The sequence below is a fragment of the Chaetura pelagica genome, unplaced genomic scaffold (assembly GCF_000747805.2).
Source record: "Chaetura pelagica isolate M959 unplaced genomic scaffold, ChaPel_1.0 scaffold637, whole genome shotgun sequence".
Taxonomy (NCBI): Eukaryota; Metazoa; Chordata; class Aves; order Apodiformes; family Apodidae; genus Chaetura; species Chaetura pelagica.
Window position 1 is genome coordinate 602,401 of NW_009953950.1, and position 15,204 is coordinate 617,604.

The 15,204-nt window shown below is 33.6% G+C and overlaps 1 protein-coding gene across 1 annotated transcript in view; it reads right to left on the bottom strand.

Annotated features, from left to right (window-relative positions):
- Window positions 1-372: 372 nt before the first annotated feature.
- Window positions 373-15,204, bottom strand: part of LTN1 (listerin E3 ubiquitin protein ligase 1) — a 27,894-nt gene continuing 13,062 nt past the window's right edge. Inside the window, exons 13-29 of the mRNA XM_010001809.1 lie at window positions 15,038-15,191; window positions 14,616-14,766; window positions 13,397-13,598; window positions 12,351-12,510; window positions 12,080-12,184; window positions 11,681-11,823; window positions 9,687-9,822; window positions 8,640-8,784; window positions 7,148-7,361; window positions 6,641-6,878; window positions 5,700-5,774; window positions 4,812-4,998; window positions 4,189-4,360; window positions 2,880-3,100; window positions 2,213-2,407; window positions 1,541-1,708; window positions 373-802 (exon numbers count right to left, since the gene is read on the bottom strand). Coding sequence (XP_010000111.1) covers window positions 740-802; window positions 1,541-1,708; window positions 2,213-2,407; window positions 2,880-3,100; window positions 4,189-4,360; window positions 4,812-4,998; window positions 5,700-5,774; window positions 6,641-6,878; window positions 7,148-7,361; window positions 8,640-8,784; window positions 9,687-9,822; window positions 11,681-11,823; window positions 12,080-12,184; window positions 12,351-12,510; window positions 13,397-13,598; window positions 14,616-14,766; window positions 15,038-15,191 — 2,729 coding nt within the window. The 3' untranslated portion in view covers window positions 373-739. The remainder of the gene's footprint in view (window positions 803-1,540; window positions 1,709-2,212; window positions 2,408-2,879; window positions 3,101-4,188; window positions 4,361-4,811; window positions 4,999-5,699; window positions 5,775-6,640; window positions 6,879-7,147; window positions 7,362-8,639; window positions 8,785-9,686; window positions 9,823-11,680; window positions 11,824-12,079; window positions 12,185-12,350; window positions 12,511-13,396; window positions 13,599-14,615; window positions 14,767-15,037; window positions 15,192-15,204) is intronic.

A 15,204-nucleotide genomic window follows, 5' to 3' on the forward strand; every position in this document is an offset into this window, starting at 1 on the left:
TTGCCAGCTAATGAAGACATGAACTGAACTGATTAATTGATCAGTGTGTATGCCTTCACTTCAAAAGCCAATTGTTGATAAATAGGTAGTGTTTTTCATTGTCATGCAGAAACGATTGTACTCTCTCTACTTGGGCTTCTGACTTTTCATGTTTTGAGGGTGTTGGATAGCTAAGTTTTTTTTGGAAAAACTCAGTTCATAAACACGTTAATTTAGAGCATGCTATGTTTAAATTTTATGCTTTAACTGAAGGTTATCATCCTAGGTCCATGCCTTAATGTCTAACAGCAACAACATTAATTGTCTCCATAAGAGGAACTATTAAGAATGCACTATAATAAAAAAATCCAGTCTTTATACCACCTATGTTAAATACACCTGTTACATTAGGAGGCATAATCTGGGTTAGTGCATAACACTGTGTTAGAATATACCTAAGAGGTTTTTATCAACTATGCAGTGGCTTAAACACCACTTTTCAGACTTAACTGCATTATTTCTGAATTTTTAGCATGTCTCAATACCTTAAAAATATACAAATTAAAATAAATTATTCTTATATATTTCTTTATATCAAAGAAGAATCTTCAAATTTACAAAAAACAGTCCAGAGGTAAATGTGTGTCATAGCCCACTAGTCAAGAATTTAAAGTAACTGACATTATTCTAAGTTATAGAGCTTATTGCCTCCTCTTCATTAATTACTTCGCTCACCAAAAGAAGAAAAGACCTTTTTGTTTCAGAAAAATGTCTCTCGACAGAGTGGACAGGTAGATTTGTTGCTGGATGTGAACCATTTGTACTGAAAGAGAAATACAACTATTTAATATAAGAATGCAAACTAAATATCTGGAACATTAGTTTATCACATTTAATAACCATGATTTACCAATGAATATAACTATCAAAGCATTAACTATACGTCAAAAAACCACCACTTTTAAGAAGTTTTTTAAAAAACAGCTTTCCACTTATATAAGCATATAGATACATATGTATATACACATATTGCACACACACAACACTACAGTTTTATTCTAAAAAAATTGACACAAAGGAATTCTCACCTAGTCTCGTTTTAGAATAAAAAGTTAGTGTTTTTAAGGCAGCAATAATTCCTTCAGTATATGGCAACCTGTAACCATACAACCAATGCTGACTTGGATATAGTTAAATATTCATTATCCAGATCAGCATAATTTACTAAAAAGCATGCCACATCAAGTAAAATTTTACCTTTTCTATCCCCATATTTGAGCTGGTAACAGGAAGATTTATAGGTGCTGCTATGCCCTATGTAGATGTAATGGTTTCTGTGTTGATGTGTCACAACACATGAACTACTAAGAAGTGTAGCAACCCCTCTCCCATTACATGCCCTTACAGCTTAGTACAAAATCCATAAAGTAATTTATGAGTTCAGTTAATCCCAAGTACACCAATGATATAATGGAGAATTGATGGTATTACAACAGACGTTCCTGGTTCAAACAAGAAATTAACATTTTGCCTTTTTAAAAAGCTTAGTGTAAGTACTTACCAAGCAAGCTGAATGAAACTTTTTCTTGCATGTTCTGCAAGCTTTTTTGGGAAGAGAATAGTTGGAACCATGAATGACTGAAAAACAGATCATGCAGTCTTCAACACCCTCAAAACGTTTATCCACATTATTTTTCCACAAAGATAAGCCTTCCATAATACTTCCATTCTAACAGAGGGAAAAAAGCTGTTAATGCTGTAGTATATAAACAAGCATTCATCACAACAACAAGAATGCACGTATGAGCACTTAAAAGGGGACTTTAATATTTTCAGTCACTCTTTTGTTCTAACTACAGATGATGCCATTTCAACAACCACCAATCTTTAACACTTTAACGTAGTGGGGTTTTTGGTTTGGCTTTTGTTGTTAGTTTTTTATTTTCAAATATTAGTTGAGATGGCATTGTCACAAGTGGCAAACACTGGCCCATGTCTTAAGAGACCTACATTTTCAACTCTGGCTATGGATTTAACAACATCAGTAATTTTACCTCTGTTTCAGCATCTGGAGCAAAGCAAACGGTAAGAGTGACCAATTCTTTGTAGTCCTTTGAGATCTACAGTTGAGACCCATTATACTAATCTAAATAATATGACATTACTAGGAATATTTTTCTATTATCAGGAGTCTTTTTAAGTTTTCAAAACTATGGGCTTGCTCTAAACTCACCTGATGTGTAAGATACGTGCTTAGCTGTAGCATCCAATTGCGCCACTGTGGTACAGCCACACCAACCCTCTTGCCACTCTCAACTGTTATGGATCCCAGTGGGTAATTGGATGGAAGCTGTATTATTAGCTCAATAAATATATCATCAATTGAATAGGTAGCAATGACTTCCCGTGCTGCAGACCGAGCTTTTACCTATAAAAATGCACATTAAAAAATCCACAGAAATTAATATAATCTCTAGTCTTTTTTTATTTATATATATATATAAAACCCCAACACATAAATACTTTACTACACGTGTTACATAATTTTCTTAGACTGGGAAAACACTTTTCTCAAAGATAATAAAAATCCACTCATATCTTGGCAAAACAAATTACCTGCCATTTTTCAGTTTACTGATTGATTACATATTTAATAAACCAAAAATAAGTATATTCATAGCAGTTTCTTCCATATTTTTTTTCCCCAAATAGAATATTAGTAAACATCAACTCAATATTTAGATACCAAGCTAAATTATGTTTTCATTAGTCACTTAGAACAACAAAAAAGCCATCCTATGAAACACTGTAATACAGTCTGGTTCTGAGAAGTAACATTTCTTAAAATGTCTCAAAAAACTCTAGTAAATCACAAAAAAAAGACAAAAAGTCTTACGAACCGTCATGCCATTAAATAACTGTGTGCTGGTCTGAACAGAAGATATTTCCTGTGCCGAAAGCACGCTGCTGACATATTTGCTTGTAAATTTGTCTACAACATTGAAGACACGTTTCTCACAGCTATTCCACCAAAGCCTGACCATGGCTGGCAAGTCTTTCAGTGTTATATGGTACACAGAGCAGGCCAAGTGTGGAATCTGGGATGACAGGACTCCTCTCCCTGGGAGGGAAAGAAAAGATGTTGAAATATTCTAACACAGAAGTCATAAATGTTGGTTCCTCCACACCACATACAAAAATTTTGATACCAATGTAACTGTGGTAACTGGAATTTTATGTACATGCTCCTTCTATATTTGCTACTGAAAGTGCTTGTTTGACTCTGCCTTTCTCCATCAGTCTGGCTTGTTTCTTAGGCTAACACTTCACAACTGAGAATTCATTTTCCAATTTTGATATGAACTGTAGGTGGACTATCAGAAATCAAGAATAACTTTATATCCTATAAATGACAAACTGCTCACACACTAGAGTGAACAAACAAGGTATTTGGAGCATATCTGAGGTTTGCAGTGTTCTACAGAATTGCATAAAAACGTAAGGCAAATCCTTCTCTGGGGATGTCATGTTAGTAATTCTTTCTTACTGTCATCCAGGCAAATAGTTCTACAACATACAGTGATGTTAAAGGAAAAATTAAGAAATGAGAACTCAAGAGCTATACAGGTATATAAAACAATAATTTCAACTAAGTGACTTTCAAAACTATTTCTCTTTTTCATGTTTTGCATCTAAAAAACCAGTGTATCTTCTCTGCATTTTCTGAATGTGTAATGAAAACAACACACAATTTAACATCTCAAACATCTAAAAAATATTAAAATATATTTTGAATTTGTTTTTTATACATATTAAAATAGAAAAAATAAATAGAAATTCCATTTAGCATTAAAAAAAATATCCAGAAGCAATAGAGAAGTCCCAGAACAGATCACACATTTTTAGTATATTGGAATATTTTCATACATTCAAGTTTCTGATAGTAGTAGCAATGTATATTTCTGCCTTAACTGAATAATAATTTCCTGGTTATTTGATTTTTTTTTTTAATTTTTCTGATAAACATTTCAGCTTTGGTTAATCTTCAAATGGGGGATGTCAGCCAGATTATTAAACGTGTATTTGCATGTGTGTCTTTTGTACAGGTAAGATTTTTTTTTTTACATATGTATTTTAAAGCAGAAGAGCATATTTAAACTTCAGTGATATCAAAACTCTCTCAAATGCACAAATTTAAGTTTTACTAACCTTTGACATCTAATTGAAGCTCTTCAGTAAAGAAGGTTTTTGTGTCCTTATTTGGAACTTCTGAAGTTGGCCCAGAAAAGACAGGGTTTTCAGGCATAAGCCTGAACAAGTGATAAAGCAGTTTATTCAAGCTTTTAGTTCTTCTAAGGTATTGTGAGTAGAGAACTCGCAGCTGATAGTTTTAAAAAAAAACAAAAAACAAAAAACAAAACAAACATAAAATACAGATAAGATTTAACAAATATAGCTTACTTTGTAAATAACACACCTAAGTTTCTGTAGGGAGAATAAGCAAGACTGATTTGGAACAAGTGTTCAGAAGAGTGGTTTAGTTCTCTGCACCACTTTGAATTGTTAGAAGATCATAAAATGTAGCAAGCTTGTTTGAAAATGCCAGAAAGAATCATCCATTAATCAATTTTAATCCTTATTGCTCTAATATTACCATCCTTAACTACTGACATACAGAAATCTAAGTCTATTCATGCTTTCAGAATTACAGTAATTCCACAAAAACAAGATACATAATTAAAGGAATAAGAAGTCTGGATTAAACTTCCAAGGTTCAAATCAAATAAGCACGTTAAGAAATTTTAATTAAAAGGAAAAGACTAAACATATACCTGAGAAGAAGCTGCTCTGAAGAAAGCTAAGGTTAACTTCCAAGTGATAAGATATCCTAAAACAAGGCAGAACTCATCGCTCAGGGGCTGAATAACTGCAAATTCTCCAACTGGAATGCATTCCAGGATATTTTCTAGCAAGAGTTCTTGAGTGGCCAGGACAGACATAAGAGCTGCTGGAGGAGATCTATGGAAAAATATTAGCTATCATAGTAAACTCAAATCTTGAGCAGAACATTAACTGCATTCACATTCACAGCTTTCCTCTAAACCTGTTGGTAATGCCTGGTATCTTCTACATTAAAGGGACTTTCTGCTAAGAAAAAATTACTTTCAGATTTATACATTAGTTCTAGATTTTAATTGTTTTTCCATTAAATGGACAGTTAGTGTTTTTACCTCTTGCAAGACAAACAAACTGAACGCTGATCCCTTAATCTGAAACTTGTCTAAGGCTGAGCTGATTTAACCTACATCATGGACAGCTGGTTTGCTTTCTTCCTTTCTTTGTCAAGCTAAAACACCCAGGTCAAATTTGGAGGTTCAAGAAACTCAAGTTACCTGCAAAGCTGGACATACAGGACAGCAGTCTAGTAAAAATCCATCAAGGTTACAATATAGACTACATGAGTACATATGTTGCACTTACTCTATTAACTGTACCTAGAAAACAACTGCAATTACTGTTTCCACTTTTAGCACAAAGGAAGATTTAACCAATTATATTGAATAGTTTCAGTATTTATGACCCTATTGTCATAGCCATGTAGTTTTTTCTTTTAACATCTCCTGATAGACAACTACTCTGATGCAAACCTCAACTCTTGTAACACATTTAAAAATACATAAAACAGTCATAAAAAAAAAACCATAAGAAAAAATACACACAATGCCGACTCTTCCTCTTCATCACCATAAGATTTGAGATCTTCATCATCAAATTTAGGCAATTCAGGCATTAATCTATAGAATTACAGAAAGAAAGTAAGATTTAATTGTTACTACTTTCATATATTTAATGCATAGTTCTTTGCTTATTAATTTCAACATTATACAATATTGGCAATTATTTCTTAATAATAACAGAGAATCTTTAAAAGATGTCACCATTGTAAAGTTGGCTCCTGAAGAACAGTAGCCAGCAAGCATGTAGCTCTGCTCACTTCTTTTTCAGATCTTTATACTTCCTGAGTCATGCTAAGATAAACTACTCTATCTCAGAATAAAGCTACTGCAACTTTATGCCTCAGTATAAGTGAAAGATAGTGGTAGCTTCTTACACTTTAACCATCTGCCTCACAGTCTGCATTTTGTGCAAATGCACATACTATTTTTAAAATTCTGTATTCTCTCTTTTGCTATTAGAGATATCCAGTAAGTTCACGGTAATACTACACATTTTTATTCACCTTCTTCATTTTATTAGCTAAACTAGTGAAAATAAAAAGGTCATACTATTTAACAATACTGTCAGACCCAGATCAAACATGGAATATTTCAGTTTACATTTTAGGATTCTCCAAGTGTCAAAACAAGGGCTAAAAAGAAATAGCTTTTTAGTTATGATAATGGCATCTACGTAACTATGGTACAGAAAATAAAATTCTACCTTCATATACTACAGTAACATTTCTCAGTATATATTTAGTCTCCTTTTAAAAATAAATTTAACATTCATAGCTTTACATAATGTTCTCCAAAAAACTTCCCAGTTAAGAATTTTGTCCCATAATGGAACATGACTCTGCTAAATGTATCTATATGTGCATGTTCTACAGCACATATTAAAAAAAAGGGGGGAGGGATGTGACAAAGTTTTTTATTCTTACTTATATAACATATGGTAGACAGAAATCTGTACAGGTCTAGCCCGGAAAAGCAACAACGGAGACAACGTATTTAGTAGAGTCTGGAGTTTATCTGGAAGATTTGTTTTCTGGCTTGCAACAAACTTTGCTGGCAACTTATGGTTTAACAGCTGGTCCTTTGAGATGTACGTTAGAGCTTCACCCAAAGATGTTAAGACAGAGTTCTGAAAGGAGCCTTCAGATGTATTTTTGGTTTCTCCTATTTAAAACAGAGAAAGAGAAGCTGTGATAAAGAATGTATGTACGATATCATAAACAAGCATTACTAGAAACAGCTCAGATTCTGCTTATCAGAATCCATCTAATCTTAGAAGTCACAATATTAACTGCAATTACTAATTGCCATGTAAGTGAGTTCTTATAAGCTCTGTTGACATAATATCCCTACAAATTAAAAAACTACCCACCAAATTCTATTTCAGAATAGCCTGACAGGTACCACTATTAGCCTCCTTGCCATAAACTTGCCTGTGATTTTCACCAACAAAGGCAACAGCAAATTGTGAATTCCTTCAGAAAAGAATTCTTTCCATTCACTGATCAAGTTTGCAGGAAGGTTTTCAGTAGTTTCAGGAGCAGCAGCTTCAAAGTAGGCACTAAGGGCAGATGCCAAGTCACAACTGACACAAGCAAAAATCTGCACAAGTGGGACATGATAAAGTGAACGGTTTTCACTTGTTGTCTAGAAGGGAAAAAAAAAAAAAAAGAGGAACATTTCTTAGCTATGAATTTGCTTTAAAATATGTTTCACATTCCAAGTCCATACCAAAAAGTATAGACTCAATTGCAAAGATAATTTTAAAACTATTTGGGTTGAAAAAAGACAAAAGTTTAAAAATATAATCTGTCTTTTAGTAAGACTTACTGAAAATTATTTCCAAGTCATATATTTAGAATCCTGGATTGCTTTCCTTATACGACCTTCTTTATAATAATAGAAAGAAACTGCCACCAAGTGGATTGAAATACAAATTTACGCTCCTGTAACTTATCTGGAGCACTTGTGAAGCCATGTGAGTCAAAGCTGATATGTGAATTGCTCTCACTTTTCTCTCCCAAAGATAAAAAAAGCCATTTCAGTATCATGCTCGTATTGCCAAGTTGCAAACTGGCAATGCACTATTGTTAATGGGAAATTATTGAACTGGCCATCAGGAGAATATTTCCTCTCTGCCAACACTGCTTCTTCTTATTTTTCTTTTTACTACTTTTCCCCAAAAAGGAACAATAAATATGAATATTCCTAAGCACCTAACTTTTGTACAAGCTTGTTGTTTAGTTGGTTCGTTTTTAATTAAAAAATACAGTTTTGAGGAACATACAGCATAGGTAAGAAGATGAAAAAGTGAAAAAAGGACTTTGTACAATTCTTTTGAACATTGTGTCAAACAGTTGCTAGGCTAACTAGATGCCTGCCATATCCAGAGAATACTGTAAAAAGTCAAGTCACATCAAAACTGGAGATGGAACAACAGCACTCATGCAGTAAGTAAAGGTTAATTTCCTAGCTCCATATTTTGATTAAGATGCTTTTTAAAATAAATAATCTTTAAAATTATGAGTAACCAGCTATTAATATTGATCATTACCCTAAAGTACTAGAAAGTTAGCACATACATTAAGAGCATTCTAAACTTTAAATAAGTACCATTAGGAGCACTCTGATTTCCATTCTTCTTGGCTATCCTCATGCATCTTTGCTTAAATTTAATTGCTATGTGGCTCAACTTCTACAATGTTTTACCATTTCATCTTTATACCAAATTTTCTACTTTATAAATAGATGAACTTTCAACAAACAGCTTTCAAACATTTAGGATGAAATTATCAGATTTATTTATTCCATAGCTTATTTTTTTAAACCTCCCTCTCCTGCATCAGTCCACTAGGATGAGAGGGCATCAGGAGACCCTGTTAAAAGCTTCAACACAATGGTTAGTAATAGTCTCTTTCATATTACCTCTAACCAAGCCAGCATGGAGCACATGATAAAGTCCCACTCACTATCGGCCAAAGGAGCTGTGGAATACTTCAGCAACAAGGGAATGTAACGCATCATCTCTATGTTGAAACCAAGCAACTGAGCACTTGTTCCTTTCAGATTGCTGCAATAAAAATACAACTAATGCTTACATATCTTCACGTTGTAGACAAAAGTATTTATATTCTTGCCTTCACTCCTCCTCTCAGGACAAATTTAGTCTTCCATCAAGTTCTGCCCTATGAGCTTTTGATACTCTCTCAAAATCTTTCAAAGTTAGGATACTAAATGAGCTGCCAAGTTTAAATAATCACCATATACAAATAGTCTACCAGAGCTACTTGCTCATTTATATGTTATACACATTGCTCAAAAAGTACAATTTACATATTCACTCAAGTAATAAGCTTACCTAAACTATTAAATTAGCAATGTTAACAAAAATCAATCCAGGAAAAATAATCATTTAAGTTACTAATTTTAAAATAAAATTTCAGCCCACGAGTGTCCAAAAAGTGCACATTCTTTCAAGACTTAGCTGCTTAGATCTTTCTCACTATACTCAAGACAAATGAGCCTCAGTATATTTTTACTCCCTGCTTTCCAAGTTACATTCTCAGGTACAGTATTTTGAAAAACAGACACCTAAGGTATCCAAGTTTTCTTTCTGCTACTTAAATAAGCAGTCAGAATTTGCAACTAAATATCCAGCGACACCTACAAAAGTTGGCCAGTTTTAAATGCTTTTGAAACAGTTGATACCTAGGTACACTAAAAAAGCTCCTAGTTTCCCAGCCTTCAAACACTTGGGTAATTTTCTTCAGAATGAGTTATTAGATACTCATAGGTAGGCCTATTAAACTGAGGGATGCCATTCTACAAAGCCTTAAAATGTAGTATTAGCACAGTAAATGGTGATTGTAATTTAGGAATTGATTTTGTTGATTCTGTTAATAACCACACTGTATTTTTAAACTCTTGTTTAGAAACAAAAAAAAACTCAAATTATCTCAAAATTGCACCCACCAGCTAAAGAGAAAGCTGTCCTCATTATCAGTTTTCCAAGATATTATGATTTTTAGTATTCCAGGTAGTAGGTGATCACAATCAATACTTCTATCATTCAAGCAGGAGTTCAAAATGGAAAGACACCCAAAGGCTCCTACAACATCATAAAAATATCATACTCAATAGGTCTTTACTATGAAGATTAAACAAATACTGAAATGTGTGTCAACTGACTTAATTATTTTATTTGAACTTAGCATTAATATTCTAAGATAGTTTGGATAATACCTAAGCTTTCTTCTTTGAACACTGAAACCAGAGATGCCATTGTTAAATCAAGGTACTATATTCAACCCAAACTTAAAAAAACAATCAAACAAACCCCAAAACAAAAAGAGTCCTCAAACCAACTAAAAACTCTCATAATATTGTTGGTTTACACAATCAGCAAAAAGGAAAAATACCTGCTAAGATTTAAATCTATCTGTGCTACTAAAAATACAGTATGCTAAACAATATTTTGGACAGATATTTAAGTAAATATAACTGTGAGATGTGAATTCCAATATGAAATATGAGTGCTAATTTTTACTTTGATTGAAGTTCCATCTTTAAGGAAAACTGCATGTATCTAGATTTCTTGGAGAAAAAGATTTCTTACAAGTCCCATAACAGAGAATGGAGTTAGTCAAGGTGCCATTTACGCATAATAAACAAAAAGACTAGGACACTTAAGCAGCAATGCAAATATTTACAACAATTTCACTAGCCCCTTCCCGATCTTTAAAAAGAATTGGAACTTGAATGATAAGTTCAAGTACAACCTATGTCACACTTAATGGGAAAATTTAGGTATATGTTGTCTGCTTAGAAGTCTCTAGGAAAATGAGAAGCAGCTGAAAGGAAAATGCAGACCTGTGTTTAGAAAAAAAAACTTTTATAGCAGGGGAGGATTGTTTTCCCCATTTTCTGATTTAATTTTCACAGCCGCATTTGGTTGGTTCACCAGTTCACTCAGAAAGCCAAGAAAGCTTAACTAAGTCAGAAGAGTAAGAGTTAGGGAAACTATCACTGTAGAAAGACTGAAGATTCTTATCAATTGCTGAAACAACACCAACACTGAAAAATTTCACATTTTGAGGACATCCATTTGAAGAACTCTCTGATAATTAAAAAAAACCCAAATATAAATGACCAAAGATATTATTTTTTAATGTAAGAACAGTCGTGTTAACAAATACACAAATAACAAATACAAAATCAACTTTCAAGTTTTTATATATACTGTTCAATAAGAGTATGTGCAAGAAAGCACAAAAGCAGTACTGAGAAAAAAGAGTAAGTTTTTTCTTTTAAACAACATCTATTTCAAATATGTAGAACTGTGTATGAGCACTTCCAAATAATTTTCTTGAAAAGCAACAAGTTTGTGAAAATACAAAGGTTTTTTTAAAGGATATTCAAAACAATACTATAACATCTTAACAATCTCAACAAATTTTTCACAAAGCTGCTGAAAGTCTTTGTAGAGCAGTTCTGACTCAGGACACTATATCACATGCACTGGAAAAACTACTCCAAAATTGTACATAAACTGGGAAAGAGGTCTTGCTAAAGCATCTAAAGACAATCATGACATTATCAGTTGAAAATAGTAACATTTTTGCATGCTGTGTAAAGCCTAAATTATTAAATGCCAAATTTGATATTCACATATGTGTCTAAGTCAGATAGAACAAACAAAAAGTACAGCAATATCAAAACTCTTTTAATAATATCAGCCTAAATCTTATTGTTCTAATTTTGAACCAGACAGTATAGCTTGTACTTCCTAAAGAAGGCAGAAAAGTACTACACCAAACAGTCTAGAAGAAACATGCAAACTGAGAAGACATTTCTTTCTAGGAAAAATGGTATCATTAGAGTTAACACATTTTATCTAAAAGTAAACGTTATTACAAAATAATGTTCATAAATTCTAATGAAGTGAATTAAGGCAAGAACATACTCACCATCCGTGCTGGAAAGCTCTGTCTGTGTGCACGTCATAAGCTTGGCCACACAGTGGAAGACAAGTTCTCTCTTTTCTTCCTCAATTAAAAATGGTGATAGACACTGAAGTGTGTGCAATCTGCCCTCTGTTAATGGCAGAAACCTATTCATACAAGCAAAACATCCAGAATGAAACAAACCCAAACATTTAACTAGTAAAGAGAATGTAAATTGGTGCATAATTATCTAATATGCTATGGTGTAACTATTCCCACACACTGAGTCTTACTTTTACATAGCATACATATATATTACAAAATTTTCAGTCTTCAGTTGTCATTCATCAGAATCACTATCATTTGACACTATCAACATCAGCAACAAACTACAAGATTATATATAAAGATATATTAAGGTACCCTTCTGTTGTCTTAAAAAGCTGTTTCATCTCACAAGACACAGTGTTCTCCACTCGAATCACTTTAGCCATGGTTAGGGACCATAATCTTCCATGCTCCTCTGATCTTCAAAAAAGAAGACAGATTCTGGTTAACATATACAGATGTACAGTTCACAACAAAAGCATTTGGATTAATTTTGAATCAGTACACATAAGGAATTATGGTAACACTTGATAAAATGCAAAATATGAAGACAGAGTTAAGGGTTGTTTTACTTGTTCTTACATACCTATCAAATACTGTTTCCTGAAGGCTAGTTGTATTGCTAAGTGTACTGAACTTCTCAAACGTGATGTGCATTTCTTCTAACATATGAAGATATTCCAGAAGCAGATAAGGAGGATTCTCCAATTCTTCAATCCATTGTAATGAGTACAAGAGCTCTGCAACTAATTAAACAAAGGTTGTTGTTTAGAAACACTTGCTGAATATATTCAGTGCTTATGCAAAAAGTTTCAGGCTGAGGCATTGCTGGGATTTTAAAGTATGATTTCAGTGCATTAAAAAGATGACATTACACACAATCTCAGAGCATGAACTGGATATTTGTCACTGCATCACAAAATACAAGAGATTCAAAGGCTATAATAATCTGTTCTAGATGTTTAGGAAATTTTAAAGCAAATCAAGCATGACAAGAACTCCTTGCTATTTTATTTTTTTTTCAGACAAGGCAATGAAGATCTAAGTCCTGAAAAAAACAAACAAATCTGATTCTGAAAGCTAGCATATGGTCTCTTCATTAGCTTACAAGGACCCATACTGAACAATTACACTTCTAATAATGGTGAGACTTTTGGAGACAGAATTTGACAACGCTGGGTCTAATTTGAGCATTCTGTAAATAAAAAGATACAAGATTCCATCTGGTGGAATTAGGAAAAATTGCTGCCTCAAAATATCGTTACATTATGGCTAAACACTCAAACAATTTATTTGATGGCACAGATACAGTTCCTATTGCCCACTCATGCCAATGCACCACATGTTTTGGCAATAAACAACTTTGAAGTTCATCATAAATTGAAATTGCTCCAATTTCAAAGGTCTGTTAAGATGGCATATATATAATCACAAAAGTCCTAGAAATATAGGCACTATACTTGTGCATACTTACAGTTTTAAAGGAGAATTAAAGAAAAACAAACAAAACCCAATAATATGTAGAAGGATGATTTCTCACACCTATATACCAAACTTTATTAGTTTTGAATTCAGGTTAATTTACAACCATTATAAAGGCAAATTTATTTAAGTTTTTCCATTGTAACTTACTTATGTTGTCAATTTTCTTTCTTTCAGCATCATCATTTCCATGGACTATACTATTTTCCAGTTCAAGTAGCACCATTTTACTCAATAAGGCTGAAGTACACAAATGGCCTGGAAGTTTGGTTGTGCCACACAGCTTGACACATGATCCCAAAGGTTCACAATTCATACTAAGCCTTCCTTCCAAAAGAGGTTTGTGCATCCACTGAAATACATACATAAGAAAAACATGAACAATTAACTGATATTTTAATGATGCATAAAGGAGTTATGATCTATTTGATGTTTAATATTCAAAATTATTTTAAAAATGACCATGAAAGATACAAATCATAGAATCCTAGAATCCTAGGGGTTGGAAGGGACCTCGAAAGATCATCTAGTCCAACCCCCCCTGCCAGAGCAGGGTCACCTAGAGCACATCACACAGGAACTCATCCAGGTGGGTTTTGAATGTCTTCAGTGAAGGAGACTCCACAACCTCCCTGGGCAGCCTGTTCCAAGGCCCTGTAACTCTCGCAGTAAAAAATTTTTTTCGGATATTCACCTTGAACCTCCTATGTTCCAATTTGCACCCGTTACCCCTTGTCCTATCACTGGTCATCACTGAGAAGAGCCTAACTCCATCTCCAAAACCAACCAAAACCACAATAGATGACCCACCCCAGCACACAAAAAAAAACCCCTAAATGCACAGCAGTAAATTGAAGCTGCATTGGTCCCTCAGAAATTAAAATGTGTCTTCAGAACTCTATGCATTTTACAAGAAACAGTAGTTACTGAAGACCAGTGTTTGGACAGAAAATTTATGTGCTTCCCCATTCTCCAATCTATTTATGTTAGCATTTTGTTGATAGTCAGCATATTATGCTCCTCTGCAGATACTGCTATATTTCACAAAATAAATCTTCTAGAAGAATTAACTTAAAGAAAAGAACATCTTCATCATGTATATTGTAGACAAAATTCCTGACTCAGAGTATGTTGCTGGTGTTCCGTGCAGAAAAGGGTCATTTCACAGACTTTAATTTTCTCCAGCAGTACTGGATAAACATACAGATTTTGTCCTCTGTCAGGGACAGAAGCTGAGAAGAACCTCTAGACAGACATACATATTCATAACTGCAGTACCATGTCAAAATAAAGAATGCTTATCACCCTAAAGGACAGATACTTGAGGAAAGATTGACTAGCATGTACAAGTTCATTTTCACTTTCATACCTCAGTGGATAGGGACTCATGCAATTTCTCCCACTCAGTTTTGTTTGGCATAACATGTTCAACATAAGCTCCCACAAGATGTTCAGACTGTTTGCCAGCTTCCATAAGCTGAGACAACAAATCACTAACTTCAGAGATCAAAACCTGAAGGCTAAGAAAAGGAGAAAACACTTCAAACAAGTTTGTCAGGATCCAGTAAAAACAAGGTGCTCTGCTTTACACTGATACAATGCTATATATATAGTATATACGTTCTATACCAAGGGCATTTTAAGTTATGCTCTATGCCACAGCTCTCATCTCTTGAATGGCTGAAAAAACTCTCAGTAACACAGATACCAATTAAATAAAAACCAGTATAGAACTAATCATACTTTGTTTTGGATAACATCTTCTGAAATGGACTTGTACACCACAATTACCTTTTAACATCCAAAGAGGAAGACTGAACTTGACTCTTGACCCACAATGCAGATTTATGCAAAAAGCTGCTCTGTTTCTGCATACCCTGAAGTTGACGCACAAGTGAATTTACACCAGACATCCAAGTGTGTTTTAATTTACATACAAGTAAATCTATTGTAGGGAA